We start from the raw sequence: 27,193 nt of genomic DNA, 5'->3' as shown, positions 1-27,193 counted from the left end.
TTTTATATGGAATTTATTTAATGGTACTTTCTCTTTTTATTTAGTTATCCGAGCATGATTTTGTAAATTATTCATTAATTTTTTTCAGTGAAGCAGGAAATATGGAAATATAATCCATGTTTTACAGGAACTTTTCAGCAGAAAAATAGTATACAATTTCTTATATTTCGAATAAAATTCAGTCCATAAATCGATTGATTGAAAATACCTACGATTTAAAGAGTTTTTTGTTTATGCCACTAAAAAAGGATGCTTGAAAATGTAGGAAAATTTTCACATATTTTCATGTCACTTTCTATACATATTTTCTATGTTTTTGACACTTGACTTTCGCTTTTCCATTTTTTTCCATTATTAATTAAATTATCCCTTTTGAAAATCAAATTATCTGTCACATAAATAAAACATATTTCCACATTTAAAACTCAACTCGTTGGCAGGTCTAATTAAATAGCCATAAACCAAATATCATTTAATTAGTGTAAAATCCCTTAAAAAAAGGGACTATCTTCCAACTAAGCTCCAGAAAAAAAATATATATATGTTTTGCAAAATTACTTTTAATAAATCAACAAAAGGCATAAAATCCTAAAAAAGATAACACAAAAAATCGTATCTGCGAATTAAGCAAACTAATTTGCTTTCATGTTGCTTATTGTACACATATTTCTCACTTTCACTGTCAGAGAGAATTTTGCCAGCTCATAAAATGGCGTTAAGTAAGCTTTCCCCTCGGGAGGAAAATGGATGATGATGTTTTGCCAGCAGAGTGGAACATCCAAAGCCGCCAACCAAAAAAAAAAAGAGAACAAGAAGCGGAGAAAGTTAATTGAATTAATTGTTTTTGTTCTTTTTTTATGCGGATTTTTCAGGCCCTGCCTTCTGTCTGCTTGGCATTGTTTTTCCTCCTGTTTTTCCAGGCTTTTCAGCTCTCATGTTGGCAGACGCAAATTGGTTTTATTAGGCTCGCTCGTGCCACGTGGGCCGTCGTCGCGGAAAACAATTTTCATTTTTCAGCATTTTTGCTGGGAAAAATCCCAATTTCAGCCGCAAACAAAAACACAATCCTTGACTTTTCAGCTTTTGTTTTATGACGAAAATAAGTTAAGTAAAAGCATACCCAAAAATCTCGGTGGAAAAGTTTTATTTAATTTTCTTCAAAATATGAAAAATTCTTTGACCGACTTCTGTCTCTTGAGTTAGCGCCCGACACTTGACATATTTTTTCTATTAAAGTTTTTCTTTCCTCCTTACGGTCTCTAGTTTTTTTTCTCGTGTCAAAAGAAAGAAGAAAGTGAAATTTGCGGAAATTGCTTTTGCAAGTCAAATTTTTTCCAAGTGCAAACATTTTTTGGTACGGGTGGAATATTTGTTGTGGCCTAAACTGAGGCAGGAATTTCTTATTTTAGTGGAAAATCCACCAAAGAATACCAAAGACTTTAAATAAAAAAACATGTTTTGTTTCTGCTTCTCTGGGACCGACGGCTGCCTCGCGGAACAAAGGCCATCCTCAAAGGAAACTGGGATCGCATTCTGTGACTCGAATTGAATGACAAACACTTTCCTGCATCAAAATTCCATTGGTGGAAAGCTCCTCTTGTATAAGCAGTCTGTCACCTAAATCCCATCAGCTTGTATCCTATTCCCGAAAAATAAAAGGTAAATGAACTTAAGGAATACACATATGTAGGGGGGCACGCGCCAGACAACTTAATTTCATGCCATTCATTATTTTTTCGCTCGTTTGGTGTCAAAACAATTGGAATTTATGTGTCGTCGGTCACACTAATTGACAGCGAAGCCAGGGAAAAACCCAATAAGCTCTCTCCCCCCTCTACGACGTTTGGAAAATCAGTTCGCAGCATATAATTCAATGGGAAAAGCCCGAGAAAAGCGGTGCCCGGTGCTTCGGGTTAATGGTGCGTACAATGGCTGCGGATTGAAAAGGTCAAATGGGGCAAAGGGTTGGGCGAAACCGCTTCATTTTCAACCAGTTTTCCCCCTCAACCCTCTGAAGTGTTGAGTGTTTCCCTCTGCTGGGGAGATGTCCAATCCCCTGTGCAGATGACCGAGCCAGATGCCTTTTATGGTTGCACTTAAAGTTTTTCTTTTATGTGGCATAAAAGGGGACAACTTTTGTACTACTTTGTTGATGGCTGGCAAGCGTTTGTTTTTCCATCCGCGTTTATTTTTCTTTTCTTTTTGTTGGTTTCCGTAGCAGTTTTAGCCCAGTTTTCTACACGTTTTATATGGCAATTGATTACCATTTGATTTCTTTATTATTTTTAATGCCTGCCTGCGGTTTACGATACTACGTGATTGTTCTGTACGTAATTTGAAAATGGCATTGCAAGAGAAATGGCTCTGTAAAAAGGTAAAATAGGGGCAGACACGTTGAGGTATTGATTTTGGTTTAAATTTCAATAGAAGCTTCAATAAATTTAGGTAGGATTGAGGAGTATTTTGCTATGGAAATAAGCTAACGAAAATTCCCAAAAATGTACCAGTGTTTTGTGATTGAATTGAGGGAAAATATAAAGCCAATTTCCCATCGATATCTAGGGAAATATATAGTAGAAAAATCATTGAAAACTTTTCATTAAACTCTTCCCGCCTTGAACACTTTTCCACTCTATTTTAAAGCCTTTTCCTGTCCTGTCAGCAATCTATAAAAATCTAAAACAACATTTAACAACATGTTTGTGCCCCAAAAAGTGGCACAAAACTGTTTGGCCTTGTTCAACGTTTGCCCCGAGGTTTCGTTTGGAGAGCAAAAGTGAACACACAGTTTTCACATACTAAAAACTCTGACCAGAGGAACCACAAAATTGACTGCGGCTTGCCGGTTGCCCAGATATTAATTTTTGTGTGGCAAAAATGTAGAGGTTGAGGCAACAGAGGCAGAGTGTCGTCGTGTCGTGTGCTGCACACATAATGAATGTTGCATAAATGTCATAAATATGAAGTCAGCACGCAGTCCTTTCTCTCTGACTCCTCTCTGGGGTGCTGTCAACTAAGGAGACTTTTCTCCTCTGTGGCTGTTCCTGCTGGCTGTTGGCACAAAAAATAATAAGCATATACAACAACAAGAGCTGTTAAATGAAGCGTAAAGCTTCTGGCCAACACACACACACACAATCTTGTTAGCCACACACACACACATACAATGTCCAATGTCCAAGAAACACTTTTGCTAAGCGCTCTGCACGTGACACCAGGAAATGTACAATATACAATATATATACGAGGATATTTCTACTAAAAGCTGGTTGTTGTTGTTTGTAGAGAGAGGAGACCCCTCGCTCCCCCTGTGGAATAGACTCTGGTCAGGAGAAGGCCAGGGGAGATAATTCCCCCCAAAAAAAGGGTATCGTATTCGTCCGATGTGTTCTGGGAAATTGGTGAAAGATTGGAGATTTTAAGACCATTTTCCGATTTTATAATTTTAGGTGTGATAAAGATTTTAGTATAATATTTAGCATAGCTCTTGGGCTTAAAGAGAATTCATTAAATCCATTTGGCTGGCTTTTTCAGCCTGTTCTACAGTTTTCAGGAGCATATTTCTAGAGGCTTTCTGGCTGTGAGCCGTTTTAGAGCCAGTTTTCGATATACTTTCGTTTCTGCAAACGTTTTTAAAGGTTTCAATAACAACTTTGGGCTACAATTAAATTTCGTTATTTTCTTTTTGCTATAACTCCCAGAAACAATTTTCGTCTTCCCTCTAGATATTTTTGAATATAATTTCGAACAGATTTTGGCTTGTTAGTGATTCCCGGAACACCCCTTGAGGTGAACCGGCCAGGACACCTTGTCCATAATTTCGCACAACATGCAGTGGTCGCCTGCTTTCCAGCAGAATTTTAGTTTTCATGTGTCAATTTGCAAAGTAGAAGTCGAATCTAGAAGCGGCAGAATGTGTTGTCACACATGTCGTATGCGCAACGTATGTGCTTTCGGGGGGCTCTGATTATTGTGTCAGCTGCTGTTCGCTGCCGTGCCGTACCACCCCCCTAGATAGTGCGTGTTGCCCCATGTGTGTCTGTCTATCTGCCAATTGCAGTCTACCTGACCTACGCAATTGCCTGGGCGTGGCCCCAACTGGCGGTGGGCGGGGAAGGGCAGGGTGGCTTCTACTTCTGGCTTTCGTGGTTATGGCCCTTAGGCCAATATCTGTCCAAACAGACGAAGATGTGGGTGGTGGAGTGCCCCTGCTAGTTCGATTTATAAGCAAGAAGGGAGATTTTTGGTACAGTAATGGCCAAAAGCTGCCTCTAAGGGGTTGGGTTGGCTTGACTTTGTGCCTGGGACTTTAATTGGAAGAGTAGTCCATAGAAGGAGTGTTTGGTTGGGTTTGGTTTGTGTGTAGTTTTGGGGGGATATTTTACGGAAATTGCAATTGGAATAAAGGGTGATAATGGATATGTGCTTTCGAGATTATTTTGGGACTGTTTCTGGAGCATTTAGGTGGAGTTTTGTTCGGCCACAAAAGACATAACTATTTCTTCTATTATCTGACAACATTTTGGATTGCTTAGACTAAGTTTTAGATAGAATCTTACAAGTAGTAGTCTGCAAGACATAGTTAAGAGCTTGCTTAGGATATTTAGGGATTTAATAATTGGGAGGGAGTCTTCTGTGAGAGGTTTCAGCACCTAACTTGATAGAATATCGTTGGAAAAGATTTTTTTTTTGGGAAATAGGACCTCAAAAAAGATGACATCCTGTTTAAACGTTAAGAGAGATTTACGGGTGGAGTTAAAGCCTGTAATACAACATTTTCGATCAGAAGTTTAACTTTGAAGATCTTAAAAGCCATTTCAAAGTAATTTCTCATATTATGAGAGCTTTTTTAACTTTGGAGCTATTTTGTAGAGTTTTAGTCAATGGTTAGACTTTTCTTTGAGTTACCACAGATGGTTTAAGGGATAGTTTTCTTTACTCTTTTCTGTGATAATTTTGAACCCCTTTTGACTTCCGTTTTAATAGCAAACTATGCCCGAAAGCGCGATCTGGCTTTCGCTCCACAAAACATGATTTATTGCAACTTTCCTCTATTATTCTCAAGACACACAACTTCCTTGGCATGCTCTGCCTATACTACTGTTGCCTTTGGCCATAGTTAAGCCAACAATTTCCATATATCGACCACAAACTCCCCAAACAATCAGCGGAGACATGTAGACAGCCAAGTGCACTAATTGAACCCTGCATAAAGCCAAAACTCATTTGAAGAAACAGCAAACAATATGGTAAAAGGTGTACAAAAGGAATGGCCATGCACACATGACGTATACGCAATATCAACTAAATAATTGCACACACCCTCACCCTTCGACTAGCAGAATACACAGAACAGTACACAGTACAGTCGGCTAATGAAAATTACTTTCCTTGGCTGTCACTCAGTCCTGTGTGGGTTCTATGTGTGTGTGTTTGCTTGCAATGTGTGGCAGCAACAGGAGCAGTAGCACTGGTGCGGCACTGCCACTTCCACAGATGAACAACAGCAGCAAGAACTAATTGTTTTCCATAGAAATTAGCACATTTGTATGCAGTGCCCGAACACGCACTCCGAACAAAACAGAAACAGAATGCTGACGTAATTTATTGGACCACGGCCAGGTCCTGTTTCTATGCAACCCCACCTCGAAGGACATGCATCTTTCTATTGCTGCGTCGATTGTCTTTTGCCTCGGTTATGGTTGTGGTTACGGTTTACAGACCACGTTTACGGCTCTCTCTGGGCAACAGAGTGTGAGATATTGCGTGGTTGGGCTGGAAGAGGAGAAGGAAATTATTGTGTGTGAATGGCACGAACAGAGGGGTGGCTAGGTGTGAGAGGTCTATGACAAATAGTTGGTTCCATTGGCAAGCAGAAACATAGAACAGTGTCAATGTTTGATGAGGGGAAAACTATACCCAAAAAAGCTTAAACGATCTTTATGGAAATCTGCTCTAGGAAAGTGTCTTTCGAAAGTCTTTGATGCAAAAAGATGTGAATAATTGTTGGTCGATTAATTCTACAATCATTACGCAAACATTTTTGCAATAAATTAAATTAATTTTAATCTATTTGATTGCTATATTCCTTAGCTATCCATCAAAAATATATTCTTATAAATGCGATCAATAGTTGAATATAGACTGAATGCTCCAATCCTGGAAAAAGCACTCACTGTAATCGGATATCAGAATAAATATTGATTGAACATGTTCAACAATTTATTTATTCAAATGGTTAGCCTCGAAATTAAATCTTTTAATTGCTAAAATATGCCAATATCCATTACAAATAATTTTTTAAGTAGCTTAAATATGCAGGAAGCTATTCTGCTCCGACTGATTAGCCATATCATCCATTAAGAAGCAAAAGGAAATGCCTTTGGGGGATTGCGTAGAGATAAATATGCAATTAAAATCATCTGCAGGCGTAGGGAAAACCAAGAGGCTTCTGCAGAGGAAAGCAAAGAGACTTTGATTGGAAACCCGATGAAGGAAGGAAGGGCTTAAGTAATTAATTTCATATCCCATGAACAGACACAATTGGAAATCCCATTAATTTGGAAATGCATCTGAGCACACACTCGAATCACACGCACAGACACTTTCAAATTATATTCATAATCATAATCACACATTATTAAATATTCATTTGATTTGTTTTGTTGTTGTGGACTGTCATTCGGTCATTTAAATTTCAAATGAGGAATTGTCACAGACAATAAGACTGTTTCTTGATGTTCAAGGATTTATATAACAAAATATGGAACAAAGGCAAATGTTAAGCTGAAAAATCGATAAATTTTAAATGAAACACGTGGCTCTTACCATTCATTTGCTCCGCCATTATATTCCATTATTGTATCTATATTTTACCCCAGAAAAAAAAAAAAAAAACAAAACCAAAACTCTGTTCTGTCTAATCCATTTAGCCTCATCCCATCTGTAGCTCGCACAGACAAAAATCACAGAAAAACTTGAAAAACACTGTTAATACAACAAAAAAAGAAAAGCTAAAGCCCGTCATAAACTTTACCCAATGAAAGCAACAAAAAGAACCAAAAAATGAAAAGAGAATGCATTTTCCATAAAGGAAACGCCTTTGTTAGAGTGTGGGGGGGGTAAAAAGGCCATTTGGCGCTGAATAGTGGTCGAAAAGCGCAAGCAACAAAAAATTCCAGCAATCGTAAAATACAATTTTTTACAATTCCTAATGGCAGCGGATGCATGTGTGTGTGTTTGTGTTCAAGGAAAAACTAATGCAATTTGTTCCGCTTAAAGGGCCCAGGACCCAGGTGGTTGGGGCGGATGGGGATTAGATTTTTATACGCAAATTTGTTGACGGGAAATGAAGCGGAAATGAGAGCACATCGTTAAGGTGCAGAAAAGGCAATTTTCTTGGCATGAAAAACGAAGGTAAACGAAGGACCTGGAAGAAAGTTTTGATTTACCTTCAGGGCGTTTGATTAAGTGGGATACGAAAAGGAGGTAATACCTTAAATTGGTAGCTAGAAATATTACCATTCATTTAGATTATCTCATAATTTGTCTAAACTTTTCCATAAAACGGAGTACCATAAGCCAGAAAAACATTTTAAACTTTAATACTACTTTCTGTCCAAATTGAAATACCCCTGACATTGGACTGTGACAGTAACTAAAAGGAAAACTCAACAAACTCTAGAGGAATTTTATGGAAATTTGTGTACTGTTTTTTGTGCCACATGCAAACAGACAAGACAATGTCATTTAACTAAAATAAGCGAACACGAAGCTCCCTGTCGGTGTCCCTGTCCCTGTCTGTCCATCCTTTAGATGGATTCCACCACTCAACTAAAAATATATATTCAGCGAAATGGTTGGAAGTCCCGTCTGTGGCTGCATTTCACGCAATCAAAACTGAATGCCACAGCCAACCAAATGGCACTCCTACCCACACCGCAAAAACACACACTAAACGCTGTACACATACCTATATATCTGGTGGATATATGTATATTGCAGTACAGTCAAAGTTCCCATTAGAAAAGTAAACGAGGCAGCAGCATGGTAATAATTTCGCAGAGCAAACGGACAAAATGCCAGTGAATGGCAGTGACACTATTACCAGAATAGAACGAAAACACACACACCCACGTACACACATTTCACATGATCCTAATCGGCATTTTTGTTGCTATTTGTTTGTTTGTTTGCCTGTGCGCTACACAACACTGGTTGGGCATGTCCATCCATGGAATCAGCGTGCTACTGTTATCAGTAAGAAAGACCGAAAAAAGGTGAAAGTAAATGCAATACAAATGGTTTCTTACATTCATCGATTTAACCAACAAAATGCTTATAAAAATGTCTTGTGCGCTACACAACACTGGTTGGGAATGTCGACTTGACGGGTAAAGTGAGAAAGAGAATTGGAGAGGTTGTTTTTAACAGAAAGAATCTTTAAAAGTGCACACTCCCATGAAAACTCCCAAATAACCTTCCCCCTAAGAGACTATTTGTTCTATCTCTAAGCTAAAAATCTACCCTTAAACAACCACCTATAACCCCTATAAAAAACGCAAGTCCTGCACCTGCAACAGTTTTTTCATTTCTTTCTTTCCACATCATTTAACACCCAGTGGAATGGCTGGGGCCTGCAGTGACATGGAAGTGTCCGTGCCGCAGGCAATTATCAAATGCCGCACAGTGAGACATAAAAGTCAACTGCAGTCTGCAGTCATAAATATGCGACGAGGAAGTGTGACTTTAGCCTTAATCTCTGCCAGAGCCTTGACCCACAAAAAAACGAGCGAATGCCATTACCAATGCCTTTTCCATTGCCAGGAGAGAGAGAGAAGTCGTCAACAGGAAGTCCATTAAATTGATGGAATTTCCGTTTCCTCTCTGTCTCTCTCTCTCTCTCTCTCTCTCTTGCTGTGTCTTCTCTTGGGGAAATAAAAGAGAGAGAATTATTTATGTTTATGCACTCACATGATTATGACACTGACAATGGCACTCTGAGTTCTACGAGTTCTGTTTTCTTTTTGTGTTTAAACGATAATTGAATCCTTGAGTCGAGTCTCTTGCACTTTAGCCATAAAAGATGAGATTTCCGTGTCAGAGTTGTTAAAATTGATCGCCCACTTAATTGTCATTTGATTTTATGGCTTTGGAGAGACAGCACAAGGATTTGCGATGGCTCAAGGGTGACGGAAAGCCACAACTGGTGTCAAATGCGGTGTAAAGCATTTGGCCAAGGCCATAAATATCGACATTTAAGAGGATTTAATGAACGATCGATAAATGGAAGATTTAAGAGGATTTATGATGGAAACATCGATTAATGCCAGGAATTAGCCATCATTTGACGATGTTCTCCAGCCATACAGGATTTTTTTGTACACGAAATGGAATGGATTACCAATGGAAAAGCCTCTCTTTTGACTGATAATAGTTTTAACCTCTTAATGTCCTACTTTTCTTTGCGACATTGCAACCATCCTTAGGAAAACAATTTCCGCTTAATGGAGGAAGGGGACACCTTGACCCACTTGACATCTCATGAATAAACATTCTTCATCAAGAACCAGAGAACCTTTCAGGCCACACAAAATGTTGAATGGCGAATTTTAAAAAGCCCAGTAGCGAGCGAATTCTTTCTTACGTATGCAAATGTCAGGCCCCCAAATAGGTCCCAAGGTCCTTGATAGTGGAAAGGACCCTGTCTTGGCGGGCAGGCAGCGGCGGCTCTTGTTAATTGCCAGAACCTTGCACTTGATGCTGCCTCTGCCTCAGCGGCTGCAGCTGCTGCAATGTTGCAAGCTTTTTACAGAGGACACAGAAAAATGCTGCTGAAAGAAAATGCTAAAATAATTACCACTCGAGCTGTTGCTTTCGCCCAAGAAATATGACAATTAACGCAGCACCAGGACCAGGACATGGGCATGGAGCTCCCTATCAGCAGGCGGTTGCTCCTGCCCCCTCTTTTTCTTGCCCCTTTTTAACAGCATTATTCGCCTGCAATTAAATTCTTCTATGGAATTTAAGCCAGGGCTAAGCTTTGTGCTTCTGTATGCCCACAAAAGCAGCTGAATTTTTTTCTCTCAGTGCAATTTTTAATACAAAGATTAACTCTCTAAGTTGCGGTAATTAAGCTGGCTACTGCAACAATAAAGTAGCAGTAAAATAGCTAAAGGAAAAGCCATAGGTTAAGATAAGTTTTGCCGGGGAAAACTTACGATTAAAGTATAATTTTCAGAGTAAAGGTAAATTTATTGGGGCCTTAAAGTTTGAGCCAAGCTAAGAGAAGATGTACCCTCATTTGGTTTCCTTTTCTCAAGAAGTTTTGCCTTCTCATCACCTTTTTTGACAGCGCACTGTTTGACTTTGATAGTTTTTCAAATTCAAGGTGGAAAAAAGTTGAACAAACTTTTGAAAACAAAAAACTCACAGAAGTTTCCTCTTAGAGGACTTTAAAGACAACTTCTGTCTTAATTTTAAAGTTCATCTTGCCGTGTCCTTAGAGAACCCCTTGATTCTTCTTTAACTTGTCTTAATACATCACCTTTCTGGCTGAATCCTTAGCTGAGAATAGTCTATTGCCCTATCCTGAGGTAAATGAAAGCTGTACCCTCATCAAATGTTCTTCCCTTTTTGTGGTTATTTTAAGTTAATTTTCCTCTACAATCCCTTGTGGCATGATATCTTACCAAAGTCAAGGTCACAGACGGCTTGAGAGCAACTTCTTTAGGGACTTTAGTTTAAGGTTTCATCGCCATATCTTATCGGTTTTTACCTTTCAGTTTTTAAAGTAATCTTCAAGCCAAAGTTCGTTGTATTTTTACCTGCCAAAACTTTTCCTTGCTAGTTTTTCCCATCAGCTTTTTGCTGATGATACTTTCTTCAATTCCGTATTCAATCCTCTTCTCCAGCATTCATTTATTTTTGTTCTCTAAACACCCAAAGTGACCAAAGTGACACTAAGAACACACTGCCCTTGAGGAAAGCTATCCCTCATTTCCTGTATACCCCTGCCAATCAAATATAACAGATTACCTTACACAACGGAAAACCCCTCTGCTCCACTCAATATCGCATTCGTATCGAAATGACGGGACATTAGCGTACAGGCCACAAAATTAATGGCCACTAATCAGGGCGCAAACAAGAGCTGCTCCAGTGTTTGCCTTCTCCACGGAGTTTACTCCACAATTCTTTCAAATTAGTGGTAATAGAAGGCACGTTACGGAACCGACCTTCATCCTCTAATTGACAGATGGTCCTGGCATTCGTTTTGATTAGCATTCTATTGGGGGCTGGCCAGGAAGTCTACTACAACTTTTTCCGACTTTTTAAAGAGAGAAAAACGCCGAAAGGTAGCAAACAATAAATTGTTTTCTCTCTGTCTTTTTGGGGCTATTTTTACTTGGTCTTTTTTGTTTGTTGCCAACTTTTCTGGGGGTGGTCTACCGCCTGCTGTCACCTGCTGGAAATCACACGCCTCAATAGGCGGCAATTTAACAAATTGTTCAGGGGCATAGGGCAAGGTCGAGGAGAATACTCTACACTTATCTCGTTTCGTTCTGCATTTTTAACAATAATGAAAATGTTGCTTGACTCTTTGACATTTAATGCCAGCCAACGCGACCGGTGGAAGGGTTTTGCGGTCGAGGACATGGAGAGGCTTTATGACAGTCGCTGCTGATGAGGACGATGATATGGTTGAATGGTTATTGGGTTACCAATTTATTTCCCATCCATCCATTCCTCCTGTGCAATTGGAAATCGATCTCTCTCTCTCACTCTCTGTGTCTGTGTGTAACCATCAATCTCCCTGTAAGCCGTAATTTTATATAAATTTAATCGATAAAACCAGCAAACAAGCAGCCACCTGTAAGCCCACACCTAACGAACGTATACCCATGATAAGACTATACAAAATCCCCAACAGCTTTCAAGACCCCATCTCCCTTTCCAGCAGCTTAACGCTTCGCTGCGGCGACAGCTCTAATCCCAACCAGAATCGTGGGGGGGCCACAGCACACATTTGGCAGGAGCACAACGAGTAAATATGTAAATGCAATGCAGATACGAGAGAGTCAGAGAGAAGCGTACAGGTGGCTTCCAGAACAATAGAAAAACGAAAGAGATAAACGTGCGGGAAACGATGAGAGCCGTGGCAAGGGCCGCAGCTCTACCGATGCACTTGAAATGCCACTTGTAACAGTCTTTATGGCTATATGGGATCCACTTCCACCACAAATCGAATACACAGAGACAAGGAAAACGTTGCGAAAAAACGGTCTATAAATTATTTAGATTAAAACGCATTCGTAGCCATGTTTTCAGCCACTCCCACTCTCACACCCACGCACATGTTGACAAAGGGACTTTGATGTTGAACCAGCGGGGGCTGGGAGCAGATGGAACTGGCAACGGAACTCGTGTTCGAATTAGGGGTCTACATCCTACACGCCCACAGAAGTAGGAAGCAGAACCAGGATATCCAGCTGTGCAATCCATGTAATCGACTAGCAACATGGTTAAAACAAGCAGCAGCAACAGCCAATTCTTGGGAAAAAAAACGACATGTAGGAGTAGATTTTGTTCGAGGGTTACTTAAGGCTTGAAGGGAGGCTAAAAATGATAGCCGGAAACAGGTAGAAAAGTCCCATTTTCTTCAAGGCAGATGTGCTTTACCAAAATTCTTGGAAACTCCGGTCCTGTTTTCCCAGAATTCCCTGCCACAAAATTCCCTTTTAGAGGAGTTTCCACATTAGCAAACACCCCACGAAATTTTGTAATGGCTGTTTTAAATATTCATATGAAAACAAGCTCGTGCCATAATGTATAAAAATAAATTGATTAAAGCACAGCTGCAGCTGTGACGAGACTCCTAGAAAAGCAGAGTAAAATGTGAGGGAAATTTAACCAAATGAAAGTGAATTTAAGGGTTATGGGCTTTCTTTTAAGCTCCTAAAAAGAGTAGTTTCCCCCCAACGAAATTGGTCAAGTTTCAGGCCTTTACTCTCTCTCAGCTTGAACAATTGTTTCGCATGATTCATGTACACTCGCTGGCTCCCAAGGATACACTCAAATATGAATGATGAATTCATTTTGGGGCCTGATGGGCCATCCATCAATCAATCATGGGCCCAAAAGTCCACAGACTGGCACGAGGAATGTGACGGCTTGCTCGCTAATTTTTTCTGTATATTTATCGTATCAATCAGACATCACAGGCTTTCATTTGTCTTATGGCTGGGTATTTAAGCGCCAGGACCATTTATCAGGCAATTATCCAATGCTGACAGATTGTGTCAACGTTTTATATCAGCATATATACCGTATATTCCTCCCTAATGAGTCATTTGACTCTGGCATTTTGATTGAATTACATTGAGTTTTGTTACTGTTTTTTGTGATAGTATACTTTTTGCATGGCTTTTGATTGGCCAACTTAATGGTTTTGTAATGATACCTAGCCCAATTATAGGGCCCTGGGGGAAGGGACTAAGGACAGCGGTTAGGTCAAAGGTTGGCACCACTTTCCGCCATTTGTCTCACAGATCCACTCCTATAGATATTGATTTGGGTTAATACGTGGGCTTATCGATGGGAAATCAATAGGGGAAACGTGTCACAAATTAACAGAAAATGTTGGAACTTAAAGTAACATTAATCATGGCGATTTATGTGTTCTTTTTCTGACTTATGACTGCTCTTTTTCTGCGGATATCTCTGACTTATGACTGCTCGTTTTCTGGGTAGAGATATGCCCCTTTCTGCTGCCCTTTTTCTGGGTATATACTCCTTTCTGCTGCCCTTTTTCCTCCTTTCTGCTGCCCTTTTTCTGGTATATCTCTGCCTTTTTCTCGAGCATCTCCCTCACTTATCTCTGCCTTTCTTGGGCATCTTTTATCATTTGCCAGACTATGCAAATGTAATTTTTAAACAACAAGTAGGCCAGCCTGCTGTTCATTTATTTCCATTATTTTCTCCAGTCAAAATTGTATGCAAAGCAGACAGAAACTTTTTCGATTTTCTGCGTAAATTGTATACACAATATCGTGCGAAAGCATTTGACAGAAATTATAAGAAGTTAGCCATAAAGTTTGGTGGCACATAAATCAGGGATTTCCTTGGCAAAGTCCCTGCAGCTCAATTATGCAAATTGTATGCCAAAAAAACAAACAAAAAACAAGCTACAAGAATTATAATACCTACCACAATAAATAAAATGCGAAAAAAATAAAGAATAAACAACAGAAATGTCGCATTTGAGTATAAATCAAATTAGTATGAGCCATGGAAATGGAAAGCAATTTGAAAGGAGATCGTATGACACACACACACGTGGCGTATGCGTAATGAGTGCAGACGTATGCGCAATTTTATGAATAATTGACAGGGGAACTTTAACAGCTGTCTGTCTGTCGCTGAGGCACTCTCCTCCTGTCATACAAGCCATTCGCTTGGATTCTTTGGGGCATTCGTCCGAGGTCTGAAATGCCATTTACATGAAAGGAATATACATAAAAGGGAGAGGATGTAGGGCGTGTGGATGCAGAAGCTGCTCATCATCATCATTATTTTAAATAAACATTACGCGTTGGCTTTATAACCATTTATCACATTTGCAGATTTATGTCCTGCCATTTGGCCACTCGCAAAAACCAGACACTCACACGGAAAATCACAAGGATTCAAAAAGCGAAATTAGCTGGCAGAAAACGACCAGGGAATACACTGTGAAAAAAGGGGAAATCATAGCAGCAAACTATATTTCTTTATTAAAGGTTAAGCTATTCTCATGCCTGAAGACCACAAAAATAGACCGCCCCAAATAGCTTAGTTTCATAATTGATTAGTATTTGGGTAATTCCATTAGGTTGATGGCCATACAATATCAACCCGAACTTTACCGCAAAGCAACAGCTTTCACTACACAACATTTTATCTGGCATCTGGTTAAAGGTTTCGGTATACGTAAACCCATCCATTTTCAGTGGCTCTCCATCGCAGAGTATTATAAATCATGGCACGTCTAACGACCGACACACACCGAAAAAAAAAAAAAAACCGGAAAGGACTCAAAGGAAGGGGAGAGCGAAATCATAGCCAGTCGCTCACCGTGTCGAGGATTTTTCAATCTCGGCTGCGTTTTCGGTTGGCTCTAATATTGATTTTCCTTGTTTTTTCAGTGCTTTTCCTTTGCCCCTATATATGCCACACATATCCTATATAGTATCTGTTGGTTGGCCATTTTTAATGGTAATTTGTGCCTGCATAATCATTAAAGGGTTTTATGCGAATGACGTGGACAGTGCGCGTGGGGTTTAAGGACTTTCTGTTGGATAGACATACAAAATATCTGTTGATTGATATATTCTAAAGGGATTATTAAAGCGGATAAACAGTCAGCTGCAAAAAGTTGGAATGGCATAAGTTTTCCCTTTAGAAAAACATTTTAATGGCCAAGAAAATGGTGGAACGGAACTTCCTACCTGTGTCCGTGCCAGACCATCAACTTTTATTGTTAGAGCAAAACCAATATGTCTACTTTGCGAAAACATGGCCAACAGTTGGCCATTTTGTCTGGGCCAAGATTTATGCACGATTGCTCAAGTTTTATGCCAACAAAAGAGAAGAAGGCAACGACACATCGCACCCCGCCGCTATTTTCATTATGGTTTAAGGCAAACTTTTTATGGCTCTGCCTGAGACAGAGACAGATTAAGCGACTTTTGAGAGGGCCAGGGATTGGCCTGGTACTTACACTCATGTGTCCCGAGGTTAAAGTGCAACAATTTGCTGGCCGTGCTGTCCGAAAAGAGGGAGAATGTTGCTCCAACCCGAATGGGGATTTACATTTGTCAGCAGAAAATGCTTTTAGATGAGTTTTCTCTGCCGCTGCTGCTGCTGTGGCACTTGTCGACAGGAAACGGATATGATATGGGCAAAAGCTGCTCTAATAAATTCCACTTTGATGTATTTGCACTGACAACTCCCCCGAGGATTACGTTCAAGAGCTCCACCCAAGAGCTCCTTGTCGTATCTGCCAGACAGACGCATTTTCCTTCCAATCATAAACTTGACTCAATGCCGTCATCAGCAATTACGAATGTCCTTCCACCAACACCAATAGAACACACAGAAAAAAAGAAGAGGATAAGCTATTTTCGTAGAGAAAAGGGCAAGCATTTTTGTGGCAGCAGCAAAAAAAGACTATCACAAAAAAGGGACAAATATTTCAAGAAAAATGACAAATACTGCTTGTGGGCGCAGCAGTAATTTTCCACTGTCTGTTTCCACCATTTCCCCCTGGCTTGGCCTGGCCTGGTCTGTTGGCCCGTTAGCTGCTGGCTGCTGGCAAATATTTGCCTTATTGAAATTTATCCATGTCTACAAGGAAAAGCACAAGCAGGCCAGGACAAACAATCTATTCCGTATCAAACGTTGTTTGGCCTAGGACAACAGGGAACTTTTTTGGGAAAAACCAACGGAAATATAGTATCCAAATTTTGAATAAAATCTAGAAAAAGCAAGGAAGAAAAGTTGTGGAATATAGAAGAATGGATTGTTTTTTAAATTTGGCAGCAATTTGGATTGTAAGAACAATTGGATTGGCAGCCCTGGATTGGCCTTTGGGTGGCTTTATGTTTGTATTTTTGGGTGGGAATTGCTTTTCGAGTGCTTTTTGGTTGTCTTTTGGTTCATAAAATACCCTTAAAACCACCTCCTACCACAAAAATGTCATACCAGTAGCCCAGACAACTCTTTTCACTTTTAAAATCTCAACATAGAAGCATTTTCCCTACACTTATTTAGTACATTTTAATCTTTCCTTTGTTCCACATTCATTATTTGGCTTGTCTCGATTTCTCAAAAAATAAACAAAAAAAAACTTCTGTACGAAAAATTTCGTGAAATTTTCCCATAACTTGTACACAAAATTTTCTGTAAGGCAGTAGAGTCCTGAGAGACATGCAGGCCCACCATGCCATGCCGGACTTTCGGTGCCGCAACAATTGCCAGCACAAGGAGTGCCAGCGGCATGCCCCCTTGGGGATCATCGATCAGCACACGCAGTGCAAGTGCCTGGGCGAAGTGAATGCTTCGTCGATCTTCCTGGAGAATGTCCTGGATCTGGCCAATACGCTGGCCCAGATCATGATCACGTGCGGGCTGCACGAGTGCAAGGCCAAGTCGACGGTGGACATCATCACGTATGCATTTCTGCACTACGATCAGGTGTGCTACTGCATCGATACCACGCCAAAGAAGCGCCTGCGGAAGGAGGATCTGTTCCACGAGTTGGGCAAGAAGTCGCTGATGAACAAAGTGGAGGCCCATCTGGCGTACAACATCATCAAGCGGGGCTTCAAGGCCTTCTACTACGAACCGAAGGCGGAGTTGACCTACGACGAGCAGGGCAGACCCTCGTACAACGACGAGTGCGTGTGGGTGCATGCCGCCAGGAAGACTGCCGAGAGCTATGCCCGTTTCGATGGGCTCTCCTGCAGCGACCAACTGGCCTACGAGGCCAAGATCAAGATCGCCTACAAGAAGTTCTACGACCGGATGCAGACCCGCAAGCGGCAGCCAGAAGGCGACGACTGCAACTGTTGCTTCTGTGCCAAGAAGCGGGGACACCTGGTCTATGCCAAGGAGCCGGTGCCGTGCAGCACCAAGAAGAAGCCCAAGCACGTGTGCCCCTACTGCTGCAAGAAGAAGCAAAAGAAGACGTATGTCCATCCGGCACGACAGCCAGCCAAGTGCCCCAAGTGCCACAAATCGCGCAAGTTCTGCTGCTGCACGAAGCTCGACTTCAACCTCCAGTGGGTGCGTAGCATCTGGGAGCGACCGGACTTCAATCAGTACTACAAGAACGAGATTGCTGAGATCGAGGATCGCCTCATCAAGGGCTCTTGCTGGCTGCCGCCAGAGCCCCTGGGCGAGCTACTCGGGGACGAGGAGGGCGAGGAAGAGGAGGATGACGGCCATGAGATGCCACCCGATACTCTGCTGGCCCTGGCCGGCAAGACCGCTGCCACTATAGAGGCCCCTGCTGCGGAGGAAGCTGCCGAAAAGGTGTCTGAAAAGGGCTCTGTAACATCCGCCAATGCGGCAGAGGAGTAGCTTCTCTCAGCTCTCCCAATGAAACCTCTGCTAACCGCATCCTAAATTACACTCAAATGTTCTGTCTGAAACAAATTTTTAGTTCAAAATTCAACGGACTTTATGGTATAATTGCAATGTTAATACAATAGAACTGCACGAAAACTACAACTAAGTGAAAGGTTGTTGGGCTGGCTTGATCCTCTCCATCTTGCTCTCTCCTTTGGTCAAGTTACGAAGGCTTCATGGCTGTACTGTCACTCTAAGCGAAGGTGGAGCGTATATTCAATGTTATTCCATAATTAACAGCACTTTAACAGCGCCCTTCTCTGCACTTCTGTTACGTAGCAGCTACGTGGAAGCTTGGCTGCATGGCTAACATTTGATTTACATTTTGTGTAACATTGACATAAAATTTCACATGTTTGAACTACTTTAACAGCGCCTTTCTATGCGCTTCTCATACGTTGCACTCAGGCGGCTGTGTTTTTTGTAATTTTTTAGCAGTTTTGCAGTTCTTTAATAACTCTTTTCTATCTCTCTCTCTTTCACCATGTCTCACTCTCTCTCAACAGTTTCAATTTTCTGTTAGACACCCACATCTACAACCACAGGGCCGCTCTCTTTCTCTTCTTGACCAAATCGACCTTTTTTAGGGGATGCACACAGCTAAATCTTTGATAAAAAGCTACCATTCCGCATGCATCTTGGCCGCAAGCAGACACATGCCACAAGAGTTGAATCCTTCAACCCACCGAAAATAACCTTGCAACAACTGGTGTCTCGTGTCTACTTCTAGCGAAAGTGGTGGCATACAACAGTAGTGGAAACTACATTTAATCTGGCTTATGCGAAGAGCTACGTTACTGGATAGCTCAGAGGGCACTTTATCACAGCACTCACATCCTTCTCCTCCTTCGACGACGCCGAACAACAGGCACCTGACAGGCAACAGGAACGGAGGAACTCAAGGTAACCCACACCCAGAGCACCGGGGCTGGTTCGGGCCAGCAGCCTCTCACCTCAAGGAGCAAATGCTGCAGAAATGCTAAAATGTTGACCAACCCATGAGGATGATGATGATGATGGCAGGGGGGGAAACTTTATGCACTGCAAAGTTGTTTCCTTTGTTTTTCGCTCTCCAACCGAAAACTGAAAGCCAACAACAACATTGTTGCTCAGTTTTCTCCATTTCGATGCACAGTTTTCCCTATTTTGATGCCCAGCCTTGCCTCTTTTGATGCCCAGTTTTCCCTCTTGATTTGGGAAAATGCGGAATTTCCTGCACGTATCGACATCGACGACCGCAGGCGAACAAAGCCAATGAAAATTTACACCTGTCGACCGCAAACAAATTTAAATATGCTTTGTGGTCGTCGGTATAGCCTGGACCTCAGGAATAGGCCATAAATAATTGATGGCCGAGTAATTATATTTTCCGCATTTAAGCAGCAAACCCACAGAACTCGAACGAAAATGTAATTTTATTGCTAAATTATGCAGTGGCCCGGATAGATAAAATATCAATTCATTTTCATGGTCCTTTCCTTAAACAAATTTCCAACACATTTCATGATTATTTGTCTAAGGAAAGGCAATGAAATGTAAGTAGAAATTTGCCTTCTAACTAATTGCAGGCTGCCTTTCAAATGTGCCACAAAAGTTTCCTTTAATTAGCGGATGCTCCTGACAGCACAAAACTTTCAAAGTTTTATGCACATAGAAATAAATTTCCATTTACTTTTCCCATCATTGTCTCTGGCATACTCTGCAGAGGGGAAATTGTGAAAATGCCTGGAAAATGCCTTGTGCAAGAAAATCAATTTGTGGCAGTCCAAATTCAAAGGGCTGCGGCACGAAATATTGAAATCTAAGGCTCACCTGTGACCAACTCCAGCACGTGCTGATGATGGCATTTCCCGATCACATGCAGCATGCCACAGCGGCTACAAATGCATATATTGAATTCCATTTAATGCACACATCCACACCCATAGCATGCCCCCAAGATACCCTTTAAATTGGATATTCAAAGATGCAGGAGAGAGGGCTTCTTGGCTTCGTCCCCTCCCCGTGGAAATGCGCAAGTCACAAGTGGATTTCCACTAGAAAAGCAGGAAAAGCTCTTCAGTTGTGGTTAGGTTATGGCCAGCCTCTGCCCCCACCCTAACATTATATTTGCTGGCTTTTTATGGGCTATACACCACTTGAACAGAGGGTATTTTGGTTACTTAAAGATATTTGAATTAAAGGAAAAGGTTGGAGGTGTGAAGGTACAAAGTGATCAAGAACAGCTATTTGAAATTAATATTAATATTAAGTCAATATTTGTATAAATAAAGCTATCAATTCTGCACTTTCTCTGAAAAGTCTTCCAGTGAAAGAACTCCATTTGATTGCAATTTAAAGCCCAAACAAAGAATATTCTCTAACAATAAAATACCCTTATTTGTTATTACATTATTCGTCGTTTTATTCGTCGTATTATATATGGTTTCTTGTAAGGTTTGGGCCGTCAGTCTTTCATGTCTCAATTATTGTATATCTTCTAGAAATTTATTTAAGCTCTCCTTGATTTTCCTTATTACCTCTAATGCTTCCTGGATCAGTTGAGCACGATGGCATTGGTATTTCTGTGCGGCATTCTGCAATAAAGCCATCTTTATTAAATGTAGATACCGCTCTTTCGCTTTTACAGCCATTATTTTTTGATCCAAGCGAATTAATTCGTTGTCCAGCTCTTTGAGCATGGCACTGTCACTGTCGAAGGCTGATTGTTCCATTTTTTGTTGAGAAAAAATATAGTTTTATAATATCTATTCCAAAAACATGAATTTCTAGGCTGGCTTTTCAGGATAGAGTATCTTTATGTTCGCCTTATCGAAGCCCATTACTGCCCCCTTTCTCCTTCTTGGAATTTCCATTTGGTTTGGAAATTGGATTTTATGTATTGTGCATTTGTGGAATAAGATTCGAATCTTGGCCATCATAAATGTGTAAGTATGCAAAGCACTCTTCACTTCTTCTCATTTTTGGCCAATAAATACAGCTATTCTTTAGCCAAGCCAGATGAGAGCTCTAGAGCTCCAAGTATTACCCACAATAGATTTGGGTAACTTCGAAAGTTTGTTAGCTTCGGATTAAAGTCATTGGCAAATCAATAAATCAACTGTTGTTCCACCTTCGAACCCACCTTTAAACCCACCCTTTTCCGTCTTTGCACCGTCACTTTTGTTAATGAAACTCTGTTGTTTCTGGCTCCGTAACCGCGTTCAATGGTTCTATTTATATAAGGACCAACATGGCGTATGAGTAAGACCCTTACATTCTCTGACCAGCCACACTGACGCACTCTTTGGCCCTGGGTCCTTAGACGTTTTTCCTTTTCCTTCTCTCTTTTTTTGCATATTTAACGAGTGGTTTTTTTCTTGGGTTTTGGCGTGGCAAAAGTTTTAGTGCGCAGCAAATAAATAATAAATGAGGCAACAATGAATGCCACAAAGGAGGAGAAGGGAGACCATGGCAAAGCACTTTCACAGTGGCCCAGACGGGGGGGGCCAGCCCGTAAAAATTGACAAGATATAAAACACAAATATTTCGATACAAAAAACTTACAGCCTCGTAAAAATATGATGATGGCAGAGCGGCGTAAAAATAACGTGTATATTGAAAGTAAGACTTCAAGGCCACAAAATGTTTATGGCCCAAAGGATAATCCAAAAATGTTATAGATTGGAAATCAATTGCAAGCAGATTAAAGAGAAGGGAGACAGGGAGACAGGCAGACAGAGTTTTCATTACAGTTTTGCGGCTGCACCACACCGCACACAATTTCCATTTGCATTTTCCCAAAATGAAACGCAATCTGCCACACAAGCGTCCATAATGAGTTATACTTGCACCGGGGGGCCCGGGGGCAAACCAATTTCCGCCCCGAAAATCTGATGACAGATCTGGTAAACCAGTTTACAGTTTACATGGTTTAATGGTTACAAAAGGGGGCCTGGGATTGATCGGTAGATGCCTATCCCTCGCTTTGCATACGCACACATCTTATAAATATTCATAGACTTTCCACCCATGTCCCACAGTTGGCCAAACGATATAAATCTTGGGGCATGAGGCATAATTAAACTGTCAGCATAATTAAATTTATGTTCGACACCTTTTTCGGTAACACACACACCCATATTTTTATGGCAGCAAATTACCCTGGCACGGCCAATAATCTAAAACATATTTTGTTCCAAATTCTTGCGGAATTTATATGGCCATAATTTAATGCTGCCGGAAAATGGGAAAAACTTGTGCCACCAATTTAGTACATTTGTTGGTTTTTTAAGCAATTAATTGCCTGGGGGTTCTAAATCGATTATTGGCAGAAATTGTATGCACAAGATCTTAAATAATGTTTGGGAAATTACTAAAATTGCATCCAATTTTGTTACTGATTAATTATAAATATAATTATATGATATGAACAAAATATGACGTTTTTTAACTCAATAAACACCCTTACTTTTTCGGTTATTTTTAAATTAATCAGCATAAAAAATGTGTTTATTTTCTGTAATTACTGGGCACCAGTTTTCCGAAGAAAATTCCATTAAAAGTTTCCCTTGGCACGAGTCTCTCGTTTCTCAACGGAACACCAAACAAAATGCTCAACCAAGAAAATTAATTAAGAAACATCCAGAGGGGTGGGGGGGCGAAACTTTCAGCTAATAAAATTATTCACAGGCAAGAGGTTCCTGCAACTAAATGCTGCCCGAGCGGAAGTTAATGCTAACTGGAGGTTTGTTGAATGCTAAACTGGTGGTCAGATCTGAGCAGCTGTGAATTCTAACTGGCGGTTAGTTCAAGGCAGCTTTGAATGCCAAATATTTTCTGGCCATAATGCTGGATGTAATCACGTGTTTCAGCTTTTGGCTGTTTGCCATTTCTCTTCTCATGGGTCCATCTCTCTTGCCCTTTTTATGGAAATTTCATTTGATGCCTGCCACGGCTTCAGCTGCAGTGGAAATGATCACGTAAGTGCGGCAAAGTCCACGAAATGCTTGTAAGCCAATATGTCCCTCAGCAGTGGCTCAGTGGCTCACTGGTTGCACCACCACCAGACATGCAGTTCTCTAAAATGCAGTTCCAGGGCTTTGGTTTTCGGTTGGCCATTTGCATGTGGAGCACGCTCCACCGAATGCCGGATTGTATGCTACGTTTTGTTTGCCATTTGTTGCCACTTAAGCCACATCCCCACTTCGCATCGCAAAAACAGCAGAAACAGCGGCAGCTGCTGCCGCTGCTGTGGCAACTCCCCAGCCGCCTGCCACAATTTTTGGTTTTTGTTTGCGGTTTGCCCCCTTCCCTTTACCCTGTGCCGCCACAAAACCAACACTCGTATGTCGTGCATTAGCCAAAGTCCAAATCAAATATTGCATAATTTACCATATAGGGACTGGAGGACTGTCCACGAGTATACGTTCGAGTACTAAAACTAATTGAATTATTCGGTTAATATTTATGATGCCCAAGGCGATGCCAGTTAATGAATATTTAAGGCCGAATGATAGGCGGAAGTAGGCCAAATAATAGGGAAATGTTGATGAATGAAGATGGAAAACCGTTCAACATCAAGAGGAGAAAATTCTGTGGACAGTAAACACAATTCAAGATGGAAAGAGGCGACAATTTGAGGAAAGATGAGACATGTTTAGCAAGCAAGTACGTCGAGCATTTACATTCGACTACAAGCCAAATATTGCATATTCCGCTCATCCGAAAGTACTGATTCATGCAGAATGTCACCATTGTAATGCGCTCATTTTCAAATATGACTCAGATGGTATGTGTTGCTCATCAGGAGTAAGGCACTAGCAAGAAAATACTCGTATTTATGTACATATATGTACATATGTATATGTTTATCAAAGTTTGCCATTAATTTCTTTAAAAATTTCTGTGCTTCAGCCATTAATTTAATTACAGAGAACCTCTTGACAAGCATACCCTTTCCGAATGCCACTTAAGTCAATTAGCAAAATTACTTAGCTTGTCGAAAACTTTGGCATCGAAAGCCACTAAAAACTCCAAGCCACAGAAACCAGAAGCCAGAAAACCTAATTAATATTTTATCAAAATGTCACATTCATGCGATGCAATCAACTTTTTGGCCCTCTCGAATGACTTTCACTTAAAACTGTCTGTCAATCAACTTTCTGCCAAATCTAATCACCAAAAGCTCACAATAAAAAAGGAAAAAAATGTGAAAAGAAAACCGGTGGAAAACCCTTTCAAGCTGTCACCGGTGGCTGCTTTTCCGAGTAGCTTTTGCTGCTGTTCTGCGGCCAGTGTTGGTGGCACATTTATTAACTGCCACAAGGAGCTGAGCTGCAAAATTATGACCTGACCTGCGACCGGTGACCTGTCCAACCAACCAACCAACCACCCACCCACCAAAACCGCGAACCTTTCCCGTCACAAAAGCCAAAATGCCATGGTATACAAAAGCGGGCCACAATAAATAAAGTGAACAGGGGGCCCAGAACCCATACCACAAAATAAAATACCCTCCCAAAACCCAAGCAGAGTCAAAGTCGGACAAAAGTCAGGCGGGAAAACGCAGCGAGTTTTCTCTGTTTCGCTGGCGGAAAATTGCAGCATAAAATATGTTGTCGCCGACAGGAAAAAAACAGATATTATTACACTGCTCTGCAGAGTATTATACTGCTACTTTATCTTGTGCTCAAGTGAAGTTTCTATTCTCTTCTATTCGAGAATACAAGGGGGTTCTGTTGTATTGCACGAACAGATTGGGTATGGAAATTATTGAGGTAGTTTATTTTGAAAAAGGAATCATGGATAGAATTAAGGGTTACCAAAAGAATTGGTGGCTAAGGATTCTTGAATTTTGCAAGCACACAATATAATAAATCCATACATATATTTATGGGGTACCCCGCTCTATAGTGTACCCTTTTCCCCTGATGTCTAGTGTAGAGAGTGGTTTCGGATAGCCTTGAGGTCTGCCATGGTCTCCCGTTGCCATTTTCTGGCTGACAAGCGGCAGAAAATGGATTTCTCTGGTTTGCCAGTGACTTCTACTAAAGTGCAATGTCTGCAATTGACATCTAGGAAAAAAACGTAGGAAATTAAGTACTGCTCTTCCGTTGCTCAGGTGGAAAAGCCGCCAGGAAGCTGTCCGATGCAGCAAAACTTCAACACAAAAACCGTATAAATTCATGGGGTTTATTTTAGCATTAAATAACCGTGTTTAATGGAGCATCCATGAAATTAGTATAATAGAATAATTATGCTATGCATATTTATGAGATGCGATGTCGTGCGACGGCAAGTGGACCTCAATTAATGGCCAATTGAGGGACTGACTAATTGAAGTACCCTCGTACACAAAAGTGCCACAAATTAAGTTGGGCAAATATTTAGTTAGCCACTTTCGTGCTAATTAGTTCTATGAATGGCAAATGGTGGAGTGAGGGAAAGTGTCATAATGAGGTTCACCCAATAAATAATTTAGTTATAGAATGAAATTTTTCAAATGCCACAAATCAACTCTTTCTCTCCCTCTCTCTCTCTATTTGGGTGTTAATTAATTTTGTGTAAAAAGCCAGCACGAAGCGAGGCGGGGAAAAACCCACTGATTCGAAAGGCAATTACAAAATTCTCAAACAAAACCCAAGCCACGATTTACACAAAAACTTTAGCGAAAGAACCAAAAGATTTCCATCAAGCACGCAACTGGCAAAAGTTTTCGGTGGGGCGGGGAAAGCGGAAAAAAGAAAAGCGAAGACCAGTAAGAATGCATTTGCAATAGAAATAATATAATATAGAAAAGCACGTGCACATTTATTATGCAGTTCACCTGCCAACCGAAAAAAATGGGGGAAAAAATAGGAAAACTGGGGAAAATAAATTAGAAACAAATTCGGGGGGAAAGCCTATAAAAACTAGTGAAAATGTATTCAAAGGTAATACAAAACAAGTAGGGCAATAAATAAGGGACAGACAGTGAGTGGGAATACAAATTGTGCGGCTACAAAAAAATGGCCTACTCCCAAATGAAGGTCATTCTGGACGAAAAAACAATAACAGCAAGGAAAGCCTAAATTCGAGAGTCAAGTCTTGAAATACTTGAATTTTCTTTGCAGAACTCTCAGCCATAGCCATGTAGATACACTTTGAAGAGCAATAAGTCATATGTAAAGCAATTAATGAAATAGAAACAAAAACAAATCCACGCAGAGAAAATAAGGGTTCCGTTGGCTACTGCGCTTTTGCTTCAATCCAAGCGTTCCGTACTTCAAGAGAGCATGGATGGCCAGAGCGCGAGAGTCAAGCGCTTTGTTGTTGTTGGAGGCATAGCTGAAAGAGAGTGCAATCAAACGCATGGAATTGGGAGAGTGTGTGAGTGCGTGTGTGTGTGCGAGGCAAAGCTCATACATGAAATGTCCGACACGATCGGACATGCACAATTGTGCCTTCAAATGCGGAATACCGTTGCGCTCTATCGATAGGAAGAAGAAAGGCCTTGCATTCAACGGAATAATCATATTTTCTCTCAATTTTGACACTAAAATCTAAGCATAGTTGAAGAAAAGTAGGCCTTGACATAAGATTCATTTGGTTTGGTTTGGTTTCGTCTCTCCAAATATCAGTCTGGTTGTAGAAGTCTCTCTGAAAATATCTAAAACTTAACGAAATTGAAATTTTTTGAAATTTTTGCAATAAAAATATGCCTTTTGAACTAATACCGCAATGGATAGAGAGGGAGGTGGAGGAGACCGCAGAAGAGGCCAACGTCGCTCTCGTCGAGGATGCGAACCCTGTAGTTGCAGTCCAGCAGGAACAGAATCCTGTGGTAGTCCAAAACCAGGAGGAGCAGATCCTGCCAGTACCTGAGCAGCAGCCCGGCAATCCTTGGGTGGAGATGGAGGTCGACTTAGATATAGTCGATATGTACCAAAATGATTTGGAAGCAAATTTTATGCCATTATAAGAGAAAAGAAAACACGAAATGTTTACAGACCAAAAAACAGCACTCACTGGCTGAATTCCGCTACATAATCCATATATAATA

The 27,193-nt window shown here is 40.8% G+C and overlaps 2 protein-coding genes across 2 annotated transcripts in view; one reads left to right on the top strand and one right to left on the bottom strand.

Annotated features, from left to right (window-relative positions):
* LOC108154983 (IDLSRF-like peptide) overlaps positions 1–27,193 on the bottom strand; it is a 50,856-nt gene that overhangs the window by 18,422 nt on the left and 5,241 nt on the right. The gene's annotated exons all lie outside the window — the stretch shown is intronic.
* LOC108154981 lies at positions 16,807–18,273 on the top strand. Its single transcript, XM_017285520.2, has one exon. The coding sequence runs from the start codon at positions 16,969–16,971 to the stop codon at positions 18,121–18,123; it is 1,155 nt and encodes a 384-aa protein (XP_017141009.1). The 5' UTR covers positions 16,807–16,968; the 3' UTR covers positions 18,124–18,273.

The sequence above is a fragment of the Drosophila miranda genome, chromosome 2 (assembly GCF_003369915.1).
Source record: "Drosophila miranda strain MSH22 chromosome 2, D.miranda_PacBio2.1, whole genome shotgun sequence".
Classification (NCBI taxonomy): Eukaryota; Metazoa; Arthropoda; class Insecta; order Diptera; family Drosophilidae; genus Drosophila; species Drosophila miranda.
This window is presented reverse-complemented; position numbering and strand designations above follow the sequence as displayed.

Coding starts and splice junctions, on each gene's coding strand:
- LOC108154981 (XM_017285520.2), top strand. CDS start 16,969: ATGCAGGCCCACCATGCCATGCCGGACTTTCGGTGCCGCAACAATTGC.